Source organism: Musca domestica, unplaced genomic scaffold, assembly GCF_030504385.1.
Source record: "Musca domestica strain aabys unplaced genomic scaffold, Musca_domestica.polishedcontigs.V.1.1 9, whole genome shotgun sequence".
Lineage (NCBI taxonomy): Eukaryota > Metazoa > Arthropoda > Insecta > Diptera > Muscidae > Musca > Musca domestica.
The window spans coordinates 9,987,468-10,004,350 of NW_026712435.1; the positions used below are offsets into that span (position 1 = coordinate 9,987,468).

At 37.5% G+C, this 16,883-nt stretch overlaps 1 protein-coding gene across 6 annotated transcripts in view; it reads left to right on the forward strand.

Moving 5' to 3' along the window:
* The window catches only part of LOC101900516 (methylcytosine dioxygenase TET), a 294,319-nt gene extending 277,710 nt beyond the window's left edge, over positions 1-16,609 (forward strand). For 3 of the 6 annotated variants that reach the window (XM_059131678.1, XM_011296882.3, XM_011296881.3), the window contains 6 exons: positions 1,511-2,179; positions 6,557-9,257; positions 9,323-9,527; positions 9,612-9,775; positions 9,844-10,357; positions 10,452-16,609. In XM_059131678.1, the coding sequence (XP_058987661.1) occupies positions 1,511-2,179; positions 6,557-9,257; positions 9,323-9,527; positions 9,612-9,775; positions 9,844-10,357; positions 10,452-13,107 (6,909 nt within the window). In that variant the 3' untranslated portion in view covers positions 13,108-16,609. The remainder of the gene's footprint in view (positions 1-1,510; positions 2,180-6,556; positions 9,258-9,322; positions 9,528-9,611; positions 9,776-9,843; positions 10,358-10,451) is intronic. The other 3 variants (XM_011296883.3, XM_059131680.1, XM_020039097.2) reach the window with 3 other exon arrangements.
* Positions 16,610-16,883: the final 274 nt, after the last annotated feature.

Genomic DNA, 16,883 nt, shown 5'->3' on the forward strand with positions numbered 1-16,883 from the left:
TTTTTGCAAATATTTTCAATGGCCTGGGTGACGAAAACTTTACTTTAAAGCGATTCTTGATAAGAGTGTGACTATCGCAAATCTATTCAACTCCTGGAAGTTACCTAAGCGATGAAAGTTGTATATTTTCTCTGTTCCAGTACCTGCAAGAATCTATTAGTTTTGAAATTTTCTTCGATATCATAAAGGGAAAATCGGTTATCGTGGTAAAAACTTTTACGTTCTTGCAGTTCTGGAACACACCATATATTTGTATATTTTCTATTGTAAACATGATTTTAACCAGACTTCTTCTTCTTTCTTATTGTGTAATCGCAGCTAAATTTATTTTTTAATTTTTTTTATGCCTAAGCGAACATCACAAGAACTGAAAGCTATTGTTTTTGACAAACTATAAATGTTGCGTTTTTTTCTTCGTAGAAGTCGCGTAGTAGCGACTTTGATAAAAAGACGACATCAATATAATTGTTATTGTAAATTGCCTACTATAGTTTTTACTTAAAAAATAAGTCTCTTACTTCCAAACATTTGCAGGATTTTGAAACATAAAATGGGCTATGTGGGGAATTTTGACAAACCGCATCATATTATTGTGGATTCTTATTCATTCATTATTAATCTGTTTTTTTTTTTTTTTTTTGTTAATATATAATTTAGTGAGTATTTCATAGCCGAAGGGTATTTGCGATTCGACTCGGCCCAACTTAACACCATTTTTACTTGTTCTTCCCTTGTTCCTCCCCCATGCAATCATCATCGCGCACACAACATACAGGCAAGGAGGAAATTGCATGGTTTTGGTTAAGGAATTCTCTTGTTTTCCTCCCATTCCACTTTACGAGCCAGCGAGCGCACATGCATTATTAATAAAATTGCCAAGAAAAACAACAGCAAACAAGAAAGAGGAAGAAAGAAGGAAAAAAAAATTAAAATTTATGGCTTTTTTATTTTGTATGCATAATATCCTCAGAGCTGATTTATGAGTTCAATTTGAACATATTTTTAGTAGGTTTTTCTTTATTTCTTTTTCTCTGTCTCTCTCTCCCTCTCTCTCTGTTTCACTTTAATTAAAAACATATAAAAAGAACTACAATATTTTTTTGTTGTTGTTAGAAATTAATTGAAGGCATGATATCGAGTTTTCAAAATTAAATCCATATGTAAAAGTTAAGTTTTTTGGAATCAAAAACAAACCACGAACCAACTGATGAACACACGTGATGTTCAACTACGACCGCATTATGAGATGGAGAAAAACGTGAGCGCACAAATCGAAATGCCGCAACTTCAAGTATTATGAAAATATTTAAATTGAATTTATGTAATTAAATGTATTCAACGCAATTATTCTTATTCAATTCTATGTGGTGGATATATAGACACGTTCATACATGGATATGTACGTAAACCAAACTACCTACCCCCCTATTCGCCACAAAGTCTCTAATTAAGGTTTATTGTAGATATTTATTTATTCATTTGTCTATCATTCTTTCTTGACCTTTTCCAGACTCCTGCCCGTGGCCGTAAACCTTCTGCCAAAGCTGCAAAACTAAATGCTGGCGCTACTGCAACAGCAACTGCGCACTCACCACGACAGGTTGTTGCTAATTCAACGATAAGTCCAGTTGGTGCAGCCACAACAGGATCTGTAGTAGCATCGCATCCTTCGCCAAATACAAATACGACAAATCCCAATAGCCACAACAACGCAACCGGCAATACATCAACGGGTGTTGTGGGCAGTAACAATTTGCTAGCAACGAACCAACAGCAGCAGCAGCAGCTGAATAGTTTACATCATCAGACGACAACGAGTCAACAGCAGCAGCAGCAACAACAGCATTTGCAACAACATCAACTGTCGAGCAATCAACAGTTGCAACAGCATCACACTCAGTCATCAAGCCATCTACATACTCAACAACAGTCACAACATCACCTTAATAATTTACATAGCCAACAACAACAGCAACAGCAGCAGTTGTCACAACAGCAATTACAACAACAACATCACCAACAGCTAGGACAGAATACCAGTGGACAACAACAGCATCAGCAACAATCGTTGGGGCATCATCAACAGCAGCAGCAACAACAACAACATCAATTGCAACCGCAACAACATCAAATTACAGCACAAATCCAAACCATGAAGGACCAACCCCAGCAACCAATGGTAAGTTTACTATTCTGCAGCTTCCAAAATGTTTCCATACTCGGTATTCAGGCAAGGCTTTAATTACACTCTGTGTCTTATCAGTGAGATATAACTGCTACTGAGTTCCCAAAATTGTGGATGTTTATAAATGTATAATAAATAGTCAAAGTCAAATATATATAGGATAATGTAAAAAACATCCGGAAAAATCTGGAAAAAAATATTGCAGAAATTCATCATTCGATATCATAAAGGGAACCTCGGTTATCGTAGTTAAAAATTTAATATTCTTGCAGTTCGGGAACAGACCATATTTTTTTTTAACAATAAACTTGTTAGGTTTTCAATTATTGTGATTTGACTCTGTTTGAATTTCAAATCACAATATATCATTTGGCGACAAACTTATACTCTGTACCAGTACCTGCAAGAATCTAATATTTTTGCAATTATCTTCGATAACATAAAGGGAAATCGGTTATCGTAGTAACAACTTTTACATTCTTGCAGTTCTGGAACAGACCATTAGTTGTCAGATGGTCTTACTGGCCGACCTTATATAGACCATGGTCAATATTTTATAATTTTACACTAATAATTTAAATGTAATGTAAAATGCTCAATGGATATATACAATTCTGTTCGGTCGATTTTATATTTAATATTTTAATGGGACTGAACCCAACCGAGAAATTACATGGGTCATTTCCTGCTAGAGAAGTTTTTTTCCATGGCAAGTTATTGTCACGGGAGATTGATCCCATTACAAACACTAAATACCGAATTTTAAACAAATGCTGTTATAAATTATGGTCCAAATACCGAATATCAAGATGTATCGTTATATGGGGGCTATACGATATTTACGAACTTTACCTGCCTACTGACAAAATACACATCTGTGCAAAACGTTAGCCTTCTATCACAATTCGTTCGAAAGATATCGACTTAGTATTTTACTCTTGAACAAGAATATACATATAAACTTTGTAGGCCCTAGCATGAGTGTTTCAAGGGGTTAATAAGTTAATATACCGTCCATAGTATGGTTGAGCTGATTTTAAAACAGCTGATCCAAAAAATAAAATGTTGCCATATGTGAGTGATTACTTATACCACAATTATTCTGTTCAGATTTCCACCCGAGGCCGAATTATCGTAGAACCAAATCCATTTTGATTTATTATTAGGATATTTCCTTTTTTCCGATAAAATTTGCATAACAATTCTGCCTTATTATTCTCTACCAGAATATATATTTGAAAGTACATTTCAAATGTAAATCCTTATCAAAATTTGTTAATGCCGTTAGGAATTATCAATACAAACATACAATAAACAAAAAAAAACACACACACACACACAACTTTCCATTCATTAGAAACGAAGTAAAATCCCTGCGGCAGATTTTCAAACACAGCCTGGCGAAAATTAAACACATAAATTAAAGTCAGGTGATTATATTTTTTGGAACAATGATGATTATCATGATGATGGTGGTGGTGGTGGTATTTCTGGCACAAATCCTCCCTTAAAATATGTATGTACACGTATAATGTGTACGTTCCAAGAAATGGTGGTTAATGGCAGTTAAATAAATCTTAATGGCACTTTAAATCCACCTTCCCCTCGATGCCTGGTGATGCCTGCCACCAATGTGTGTGAAGCCCAACGACTCGAAAAATTTTCAAGATATCGAATCGATCAAATGCCTTTAATCTATTAATATAGGTTTTAGATTCCTTATACACACTCCTTTGCCATTGAATTGATTCGAATTTATTGTGCAAAAAGATTTAGTTGAAATAAAAATTCCGGAAATGTAAATGACATATCCATGGCGTACATAATTTCAAGCACGTGTTGTTTTATGGATAATTTATGTGAACTTTTCTGTTTTAGTGAGTTTGGTTTTATTACAAAGATGTAAAAAATGAGATATGTAGTTCAATTATGAATAATATTTATTATAAAGTAATCATGCATATGAACTTGGTGAATAACAAATATTCAACCATATAGTTATGTCTTGTTTCTGTTTATTTTACAACTTTATAAAATTAAACAAGTAAAAAAGCTGTAAGTTCGGCCTGTCCGAAATTTAAATACCCTCCTCCATTTGGAACGAATTTGGCAATTCTCAAAACAATACAATTTAAAAACTCTGTTAAAATCTTAAAAATACCCAATGTAGCTGTTATATTAGGGTTTATACGATGACATGGACCTGCTTAGGTAACATTTGTCATTAGCCATTACAATATTTAAATGCGAAACTTAAAAAAATCGTTAATAATGAAGCTAAAATCATCAAAATGCCGAATATCGGGAGGTATCGTTATATGGGGGCTATACGAAGACGTGGACCTGCACAGACAATTTTCTGTCTTAGGCTGTAGTATCCATTACGAACTTCAAATATCAAATTTGAAACAATTCCGGTGAATAATGTCGCTAAAATCATCCAAATACCGAATATCAGGGGTATCGTCATATTGCGGCTATAAGAAGATGCTCAGACAATTTTCTGTCATAGGCTGTAGTATCCATTACGAACTTCAAATACCAAATTTGAAACAATTCCTGTGAATAATGTCGCTAAAGTCATCAAAATACCGAATATCGGGATGTTATGTTATATGCGGGCTATACCAAAACCTGGATCTACATGGCCCATTTTCAATACCAAAAGTCCTGCAGACATAATACCCATTTGAGTGAAATTTTATCAATCTACTTCATTTCTTTCGGAGGCTAAAGTGACTTCCACAGACGGACGGACATATCAAAATCGACATAGAATTTCATGCTGATCATGAATACATATACTTTGTGGGGTCTAAAATGTAAATGTGGTGTTACAAACGGAACAACAAACTAAATATATCTTCCATACTATGGTGGAGGGTATAAAAAATCCAGACATTTTAATATAAGATTTGATAAAATAAATTGTTGATCCATAACTCATAAACAATATTATACGAATATTTTTCTATTATCTATCGTATATGCCATTGGATTTTAATGTAGATTTGAAGAATTTAAGATAAAGTATTTACCTTTTTCCTATTTATCGAAGCACAAATGTTTCCATCTTTAGAGAATCAAAGTTGCCATTTAACTTCATATTTTTTATGGATTTTTTATTTCATTTATATAAAATTGCAATGCCCGCAAAGGAAATCAAATATTTTCTCAATATCAAAAAAAAAAAAAAACTAAAACAACACATCGCAATATCGTTTTATTCGTTTTGAATGGAAAGAAACACTTTCACTTTTTATTGCTTGCATAAATAATAAAATAAAATGTATGCAATAAATTAAATTTCCACATGTACGTATGTACTTGCCTTGTACTATATCGTACATGGACGCCGAATATTTATATCTACAAATATTTGCTAGCAGCGTAGCCAGCCAGGTTGCCTAATGGCTGAGCATGAATAATAAAAAATATTCATATTACGTTCATTCATTGATAAATACAATTTATTTTTTTAAAACTATAGTTGTGGTCGCTTTTGCTGATGTTGTCATTTATGACGTTATGAACTACAGAAAAAAGCTATGTTTATTTAGTAGTTGTATTGCCTTCATTGCTTTCATGGAATCCCAGCATTCTAACAGGCGGTTCTTTTCAACACATGTGTACGACGTACACACAATTCATTCATATTCGTTATGTTCGGGTGCAAATAACAAAAAAAGAAGCAACGAACCTATCAACAACAATAACCTGCGTAAATACATAAACATTTATATGCCGTACTTCTGAATTTTCATGAATGAAATAACATATAATGATAGTTATATTGTAAGGCAACGGGGAATCAACATGTCTAAATTTATAGTTAAGTTCCACAGTTTCGTAACCAACACTTTTACTTTCATACTGATATGCTTGAAAATAATTTAACCCAAAACTTATCACAACACTATTCCCTGCAAATAGAATCCCCCTGTGTACCTTTATTTGTTTTTTTAACCGAAAAAAAAGACACGATACATACAAAACAAACCCTCTCCTCAACATTGAGTCGAACTTGATACAAGCATATGGTTTAATTTTTCATTTTAAAAATTATTGCCAAATCTTCGAAACAATGGAATGAAATATAGGCTGACGAAAATGATCTCCGAAACGAAGGATTTGGGCAAATTTATTTGCCCATGTGTGCGCATTTTATTACACTTAATTAATTGTGAAATGTATGAATCGAACCCGACCCAAGCAACCCCTCCACGATATTTAAGGGATGAACCATTCAAACATAAATATTTTTTATTTAGTTTTTCCTTTTATCAAAACTGGTTTCCTCCGCTCCAAAGCATAATTTGTAAACACTGCAGTTGAAAGTTTCTCTAATTTTCATTCGTTAACCTTTTTCAGGCACCAATGGCCTTTTATCCCACATGGCAAGCTGATCCCTCACAGGGTTGGCAAAACCAATTCATCCAGCAAATACCACAGAATACACCCGGCATAACATCGTTGGATTTTCAGACGCAATCATACGGTTATCCATCAAATGGATATGTACAGACAGGTTTAGGATTTGATCCCAACTACGGACGTTCACCATATGGAGCTCCGGTTCAGCGTTATGATTTCCAGAGTCAGCAGCTATCTAGTGCGCCCATCAATCAGGTCGGTCTGCAGGGCGTGGGCTTTGCGCCCTCGTCGGTTACCTATGCCGGTCAAGTCTCGACCGGGCCGACGGCATCCAGTTTACAACAGCAACAACATTTAGGCAGTGTTACTGATCTCAACAAGACGATGTCGGGAAACGACACGCCTGGATATCCGCGAGTGAGCAGCGTGCCGCCGCGCTCACTCAACTGTAACGGATATTCAGGCGACTATAGCGGCAGCGCAACCCAACAACAGCAGCAACAGCAGACTTCCAGTAACACGAGTACGGCCGCTTCGGCAGCAACTGGATCGGTCAGTGTAAATGGTGGTCACCAGACAATTGCTCATAACACGGCAACATCACAGCCGGCAGCTTCCCCCATGCAAACAACCAATAATCAAACAGTGCCACAGTCTCCTACACGCAGTGTCATGCAACAGTCCCAAACACAGGCCATGAACCAGCAGAATCGTCATGTCTCACAATCACCAAATCAAGTGGTTCAATCGCCCAATGCAAACCTAACAACGCCGCAAGGAACTCAACAGCAATACGGCGGCTCAACAATACCAAGTGGCCAACCTCAAACACAGGCTCAAAATAACATGGCTTCGCCACCACAGCACCCCCAGCCCATGCAACAAGACTGGAATTGGAACACTCAGTCGCAGGGAGTTTCGGATCCCTATCAACAGACCACAACTGGTCCAGGAGGAGAGCGCGTCAACTTGAATACTCGCATCAAGTCGATGATAATGCGCAAGAATGATCCCAAGGATCCACTCTCAGCCCCTCCCGATATACATGGTATGCCTGGGGTTCCTCCGCCGCCACTGGGTGTCGGTGGGCCAAATGGCAGCCAACAACAGCAACAGACCGGTCATTTTTTATCGTATAGCCACCATCTCCGAGGCGATTCAGCAATGAATGCCAATGGTTCGAATGGGAGTAATGCATCTACGGGCCAACAGCCACAAACACCACAGCAAAATCAGACTCCTCTGAATTCTGGCTTAGCTAGTGGAGGTGCATCCTTAGCTCCGGAACCAATCGGAGGTGGTGGCGATCACATTTGGAAGCCACACCACACGAATTCCTTTAAGAAACCTGTGGCCTCTGGTTTTCCAACTGCCGAGCATCATCATCATCAACTCAACCAGCAATCCTTAGCACAAACTCCGCCACAGCACCACACCACAACAGCTCACAATCCTGATCCACCAAAAAAGTCAAGTCGTCGTAGTCGCAGCAATCGCTCGTCATCGTCCTCGTCGTCTGCAGCTAACAACACGGCATCGGCCAACGCCAGTAGTGCTGATAATTCAGATATTGATAAGAACAGCAATGATCCGGGCGGTGGCCATCATCTGGCTCATCTTGCAAACATAAAAATGGAGAAAGGTGTGTCGTACCCTCCACCACCCTCCTCGCAATATCCACCCCAACATCCAGATTATCATCACGCCCCTTACATCAAAACCGAGCCTGGACTTATCCCTGGACAGCACAGTAAGATAGAAGGCTACGAACGCAACTATCAAAACTTCGTTCAGTACGCCGACTTTTGTCAAAACGAGGTACAGGGCCAACCTGGGGCCGGTGGTGCGCAACCAGCCCCACCACCACACCATCAAAATCAACAAGAATATGCAGCTGGATATCATCACAATTCCTCCTACTATGGCTCGTCAACGACTTTCCAGCAGAGTTACCAACAAAACTTTGTGCCCAATTACCAACATTCAGCGTCGCCGTTTGGAAATGCCCATGGAATGCATCCACACACAAATGCTTTATCTTCATCGGGTCACTCGAAGGCGTTAAATGGTCCACTTGCAAAACACCACCCCAGTAGTCTGCACCATCACAGCAGCCACATGATGGACATTGATCGCAAGCCGGAAACCAGTAGCATTATTCCCTTGCCAACTAACTACGAAAAGGATATACCAGCCCATGCTTATCCCATTCCACCTCATCGTTATCCCCTAGGCCATGGATCCACTACTCATCCACACCTGAGCTCGGGATTACTTGAACCTAAGGTGGAAGACCTGGGTGCGTATGGACCGGGAGGATCCGGTTATGTGTTCCACGGTGAGGGGGGCCCAGCAGCCATCAAAAACAGCACTGGATTCTCGTGCTGTCGCCAAGGTGGAACTCGTGCTCCCACCGCTGAACACCTAAAAGATGGTTCATGTATTGGTATGCAAACCAAAGACGAAATTCTGGACGAGGAAGAAGCCCAGCCAGCTAATCAAAATGGTGCAAAACCAAAGAAGAAGGCCATAAAGCAAGAGGAGACCAACGAAGTAACGGTAAAGCATGAAAAGATCAATCCCATGTTCGATACATCAGACCGTCTGGAGAAGGGTAACAAGACTGAGGTGCCCGAATGTGACTGTTTCCAATCGGACAAGAGTCCTCCCGAGCCCGGAACATACTACACTCATCTAGGTAAGATGTCCGAATGTCATCCAATAAACGCATCTATTTCAATGAGTTCTCATTTGGTAATACAGGTACAGCTTCAAATTTAGCCGATTTACGTAGAGAATTTGAGGAACGTTGCCAGGTTTCGGGGCGTCAACTGCGCATCGAAAAGATCTTATACACTGGCAAGGAGGGCAAAACATCGACAGGTTGTCCTCTGGCAAAATGGATCATAAGGCGGGCCGATCCCGAGGAGAAAATCCTGGTAGTTGTCAAGAAACGGCCGGGCCATAGGTAAGCGTCTTCCTCCTCCTTGTCGTCATCAACATCATCATCACTTCAGATACATTTATTTACTTCTTTAATATTCCTCTGCAGATGTATAGCAGCATTCATAGTGGTGTGTATGGTAGTATGGGATGGTATGCCCCGTCAGGATGCAGACAATGCGTATACGAATCTGATACCGAAACTCAACAAGTTCGGATTGCCGACGACACGTCGATGTGCGACAAACGAAAATCGAACTTGCGCCTGTCAAGGTAAGTTCCACAACGATGAGAGTATCTCCGACACCGTGTAATTTATCGTTTACCTCTCATTTATTTAGGTTTAGATCCAGAAACCTCGGGAGCTTCATACAGCTTCGGGTGTTCATGGTCGATGTACTATAACGGCTGCAAATATGCTCGATCGAAAACCGTACGAAAATTCCGTCTCTCAGTTAAGAGCGAAGAGGCGGCCATTGAAGAGCACATGAACATGTTGGCGACCATTTTGGCCCCGTTGTTCAAACAATTGTGTCCACGTTCCTATGACAATCAAACTCGCTACGAGAAAGAAGCTCAAGACTGTCGCCTCGGTAATAAAGAGGGAAAACCATTCTCGGGAGTAAGTGCATGCTTGGACTTTTGTGCCCATGCGCATCGGGATCTGCACAACATGCAAGATGGCTGCACCGTTCAAGTCGCACTTTTGAAACCCTGCAATCGTGACATAAACAACCCCGACGATGAACAACTCCACGTCCTACCCCTGTACACCATGGATGCAACGGACGAGTATGAAAGCGCCGAAGGTCAAAGGGACAAGCATCGCACCGGTGCTGTTCAAGTGTTGGACAAGTGAGTGTAGTGTTGACATTTCATATTGGTTTCAATTTGGAAATTATTCTGCGGGATTACATATTGAAATTCATTGATTTATTCTATATTTCAGATTTCCATGCGAAGTTCGAGTGAGATCAACTCCCCTTATACCTTGTCGCAGGCACGGGAAGAAGCGCAAAGAGGACGAACCGGCTGCCATAGAAGGAGAGTCAAATGCAGCAACACCTGCGCCGACTGCTACAAATGATGGCAATGCCGCGAGCGCTCAAAATTCTACAACAGCCACTAGTGCAGTTAAAAAGGAGCCCAATGGCAGCAGCACAAATACCAGCACCAACACTGGAAGTGCATCGACTTCGAAATCAAAATCGAAAGGTAAAAATCAACAGTCCTCCGCCACAACACCAGCTCCGCCTCCAACAACACCGTCTCCGCGGTGTCAAACACCTGTGACCAATAATCCCAGTCCAGCTGGTAGTGCATTCTCAACACCTCCCGTTAGCAACAACCAAAACAACAACAACAACAACACCGGTAACAATCATTCCAATTCGGGCTCCAGTAGTGGCTGTTCCAGCGCCGGAGGTAATACCAATCAACTTATGTCGTCTAATTCAAGTTTAATGAATATGGCGACCATGATTGATACCTTCACAGATGCCCAGCTACAATCGAATCAAATTTCGAGCACGGTTTTGGACTCCCCCTATTCGTACGATTATCAGACGGGATCCTATATCGACTCTCGGAACTACTACGGAAATTGGCCACCACCGTCCCATCCGCACAATCCCCATGCCACCACAGCCCACAACGTAACAACCATGGGAGGAAGCAGTGTACCCGGTGGAGCAACTGCCCCTGCCGCCAACAATCCAAACCCAAGTCCCATGCCAACAACGCCAAATGCTACCGGCCATCAAACTGCCTCACAACTTGCTCCTGCTGCTACACAGCTGGATTCGAATGGTTATAATACCAGTTGTTATAATCAATTGCCCACAGCTGGTAGTCATCAGTTGACGCAGGTGCACGACGTTCGTGGAGAAGTGAAGAGTCGAGGCAGCGAAGAGAATCCAGACTCAACGACATTGGTAAATAATAGCTTGACAACAGAAAGTAAGTTAACCACTCTTACTCCTATGGCACCAATGACTAATCTAACAACTCAACATCACTCTCATCACGCTCCTCCACCACCTCCTCCTCATTCGCATGCACCTCCACTTGAAGAAGGATTTGTAAAGCCAAAGCCGCCGACTGACTACTCGCAGTATTCCCAGTATCCAAACAACTATCAAATGTATCCACCACCACATTCGGCGTATTCTGCCTATGATGCCTATCAGAACATGAACTACAACTACGGCTATCATCAGGCATACTCACCGTATGGCATGTATCCTCAGCAAACGCCACCGCCAACGCCGCCGCCACCTTCTCCCAATTGGAATATGTACGGACATCACCAAGGATCATCAACGGCAACGGCGACACCATATTCTGCAACTCCCCTGCCGCCATCAGCTACAGGACCAATACACCAGACGTCTGTAGCTGCTCCTGCAATGAATTCATCCTCGTCATCGCTTCCTGCTGGCCACACAACTTTACCCAATGGAAGTGGCGTTGCTCCAAACGCCAATATGAAGTCGTCAAATGATGGAAGCTTACCGCCTGTGCCAAACCACAACAACAACAACAACCCATCTCTCTGCGGCTCTGGCACAACTTTGAACAACACTACTCAAAGTACACCAATAACGGATCTCAACCAAGCAACGGGTGCAACAAACATGCCATCTGAGGACACGCAGGTAGCCAATCCTAATTCGAGTCTTACATCGCCAGACATGAGTAATACGAACAACTCAACGGCTACTGCGTTAACGACCCCAGTTTCAAACCCAGGAGAAAATACCAATTCGGCAACGACTCCATCCCCAGTATCAGCAGCCAATGAAACATCCAACCCAGCCTCAACCACAAGTAGTAGTACGTCCAACAAAATTGAGCCCATTGGAGAAATTTCGGATTTCAGTGAAAATCTTGAGGCATTCCAAGATCCGCAGATGGGAGGTGTTGCTATTGCTCTCAATCATGGCAGTGTTATGATTGAATGTGCCAAACACGAAATGCATTCCACGACCGCTTTAAAGAACCCCAATCGTCACGAGCCGACGCGTATGACGCTTATTTTCTATCAACATCGTAACCTGAATCGCCATCATCATGGAATAGATGAGTGGGAGGAAAAGATGCGTGTCAAGAAAATTAACACGGATTTGGATAACAAGGCCAAAGAAGAAAAGGAAAAAATTAAGAAAGAGCAAATGGGAGAAAACGAAGAAGAAGAGGATGGAGAAGAGGATAAACCGCCTGACGTGACGACAACACCGAGTAATACAAGCAAGGCGAGTTCAGTCAAGAAGGAAAGCAGTCAGACTGCCGCAAGCACAAAATCTGCCAGTGGATCATCCGGCGGCAAGAAAAAGAAGGAATCATCCTCCAAAAAGAATGCCCAAAACAACAGCAACAATACCGATCCAAAAAACGAGAAAGTTGCCCTCCGAGCACCCACACTAACAACAACTTCGTGGACAACCCTGTTCCCTATGCACCCATGTGTAGTTACAGGGCCATATCAGGAGGGCAACAGTAGTCCAACGTCCACGACCGTTCAGCAACAGCAGCAGCAACCACAATCACAGCAGCAGCCGGCACTGAATGAACAACAACCGCAGCCGCAACCGATGCAGACCTAAACTAAATCTGGTTTGGTATCCTGTGGTTCCAAGCACAATTGTGAATTTTTTTCGATCAAAGAAAAAGCTGAAATATGGATCAGTCTAGACCTCCTATCTTCCCATAACAGCTGAAAGTGATTTCTGAGCTTTTGTTTTGTACAAAGCATCCATATTATGACCCACTGACGACTGACTTGTTCATAAATATTCTTCTTAAGATTTTGTGCCATATTTTATTATTATTTTGTGTTATTCGCCTTACAGGTCGTATAGTTTGTTGCGAAAGATGGTGATATGTTTTGTGGATTTTAACTGAATTTATTTTTGTATTATTGAAAATTGAACCGATAAATATTTTTTCGTTATTTACAAACCGCAGAGGGTTGTTGAACTAAAACGAAAACTAAAAGCATTCATTCAACACATATTCCGATTCCATACCAACTATAATCTCATCTCACACTAATAGATTTTGATGCATTCTAACGCTTTATCAACTAAATGCTTAACTATTAAATTGAAACTACACACACATACATTTAAACATACAAACAAAGTTACATATTTTTTGTAATTTATAACACGAAATAGAAGAACACCTAAACATTTCTGAAATCGAGATTACAAAACATAAGAGTGATTTACAAAACAGATCCAAAAAAAAATAATAATAAAAACATAATAAGCTCACACTAACAAAGAAAAAACAAAGCGAAATAAATATAGAAATACTGTTAGAAAAAAAGATCTTTGCCAAAAGTACAAAAATGAAATTAATATAAAACAAATTCAACACAAATGCAAACAAAAAACAAACCAAAAATATTAAATTTGAAATTTTGTGGAATTCTCGATAGAAAATATGAGGGCTCATCAAATCACAAGCGATATTTGTCCAGTCTTTGTTCGCACGAACGAAACAAAGTTAGTAGGAACTCTGATAAAATTCTTCCTTTGCGAATTCCAGACTTGACATACATATTGCCAATTTGGTAGTCAATCAATAGCTCTCCAGAAAGTTTTTTTAGAAATCTTACTTGGATTAGAAATTATTCTTTGTTAACAATCTTTATTTTAATGGAAATAATAATAACAAAACAACCGAAACTTTTTAGTCCCCAAAACTGCAAAAATTTATCTCGGCTCTTTTATGTTGTAATCAAAAAGTGACATATGTCCAGGAATGAATCTCAACATGTGTACCTCAACTTCAAAAACTCAGGCTATGATCGAAATATATACATTTATTACATCCAAAGATAACATTTTGCAACAAAAACTACAATCATTTCTATTTGAATGGAATTTTCTTCATGTCTTGTTAAATTCTAAATTCCCTAAATAATGTATTAAATAATAATTTATTAAGAACACATAACCTCATTTTTTGAAGTTGTATTTAAAATATACATACAATATTTGAGTACACTGAGTATACGTTCAAGGCTATGTCACTTGAATCTTATTTAAAAAAAAATCAAGTAATGCTTTTGTTGTGGATTAAGGTCTGATAGGTTTTTCATTCCTTTTTTCTTTATTCGAATATATTTTTTCCTTTATATGTTCGCAAATCACTTGACAGAAATCAACCTAAATAAGGCATAATACTTTGTTATTGTAAAAAATGCGTGTAAAAATCAATTAATTTTTTGAAAATTATACACGAAATATCCTTTTAGTAATACTGAATGAAATTAAAAGAACAAACCCAATTTAAAACTCATATTGAATATGAACATGGATACATTTGAACAAATATTTATACATAAATATATCGCAACTAATTGAAAACACAAAGACGGTGAAATAAAAGAACATAACGTGTTGAAAGAAAAAAAAAAAAAACAAAAGACAAAGACATTTAGGCACAGCAAACAAAGAAACCATTTATGTATGAAGTGAATGAAGGAGACACTTTTTATAGTTTTTAAGGAATATACATTAGTGAATACAAAACAAAAGATAAGAAGAGTATCATGCAAAACAAACAAACCATTTAAGACATTTAATTATTATTTTTATATTATTATAATTATTTTTAATTTATACTAAATACATATAAAAAAACATCAACATTATACATGATGGAAGACACAAGTTATAAAAAAGAGTAAAACAACAAAACAGAGGAGAAGAGAAATAATTACATACAATGATGCATGCCCATGCATTGCAGCATACATACATAAATACAATACTTTATTACGTATATATACATACATTTATTTTAAGAAACACATATGCTCTAATGGAAAATCAGATTAAGGCACATCCAGAATCAGACAAAAGCCAGACAAGTATGTACCGACAACAAGCGCAAATACTTGTAATAAATATATATATTTTTGTTTCAACTAAAACCGATCTAGAAGAGATAACTTATTTTTTGTGTATGTAAATATGCAAGGTATACATACATATATATACACACATATGTTAGTCGCATTATGTTTATTTTGTTTGAATAAAAAAAAGAAATGATACTGAATTGACAAAAGACTCAAAACCATGCAAGTATTAAAAATGCAAAATAAAAACAAGCAAAAAATCGTAATCCCGTGTTTTGTAATATTTTCTTTTTTTTATTTTAATTAAATGAATTACTGAAATCACTCACACAAACACTCATAAAATGAAAATGAAATAAAAATAAACAAACAAACAAAAATAAATTCTGCCATCCATTTCATAATAAAAGAACAAAGCGATTAAAATTTACATAAAAGCAAACAAATAAAATATAATTAAGTTATATCCTTATACATATACTTATGTTTAGATTGCTTCACAAAAGAAAAGAAAACAAAAAAAAAACTTTTATAGAAATATTTCATTTTTATTTTACTCATATAAATAACGACAAATCAAAATAGTTTTAAAATCCCCTTTGAGCATTTTCTAAATAATTTCATTTTAAAAGTATCAGCTATGTCTAGTTTTTTTTTAAAGAATACAATTTTTATTAAGATTTTTTTATGTTTTTGTACATTGCTTAACCATTTAGCAATAATCTACATACGAACATAATATATACTTTTTTATTCTTTCTCTTTGTTCGTTACTCATTGCCCCCTTTTATTCTCTCATACTTTTAAGTTACAACATGGTTCTTTTTACTTTAGCTATAGTAAAATAAATGAAATCATTAAATTTCAACTATTTATAATTTATTTTTACCATTATTTTTATTATTGATTTCTAATTAAATGCGTTAAAATTATATATAACATTATTAGCAACACATACACACATATTTTTATTATACTTAAGAGATGCCCACAAAAACAAAACAAAAAAAGAAGAAAATCAACAAGAAAATGATACAAATAAATTTTAATTTTTATTAAAAATGGACTTTGTTGTTTTATTTTTATTACTCATAGTTTTCTTTTTGTCCGACAACACCATACCAAAATCATACTATACGTACATACATATAAACGACTTCACACAGAAATATTTGCTATATAAACACATAATGAGGAATCCATCCCCCTCCAAAAAAAAAAACAACAAATAATATGATGATAAATTTAAATACAAAAGAAAAAAAAATTGTGAAAAAAAAGAAACAAATAAGAAATAGTGATGAACATTGCTATAGACGCAAAAGAAATATTAAAATGTGACATAATTTAATTGTAAAACATTTGAATGAAAGACAAATTACCACATAATGAGAAAAAAACATAAATTATATTTATTTAACATATGGATAATAAAAATTAATAAAAAAAAAAAACAAATAAATACACTAATACTTTGTTTTGATCGGACTTATAGTTGATAATTAG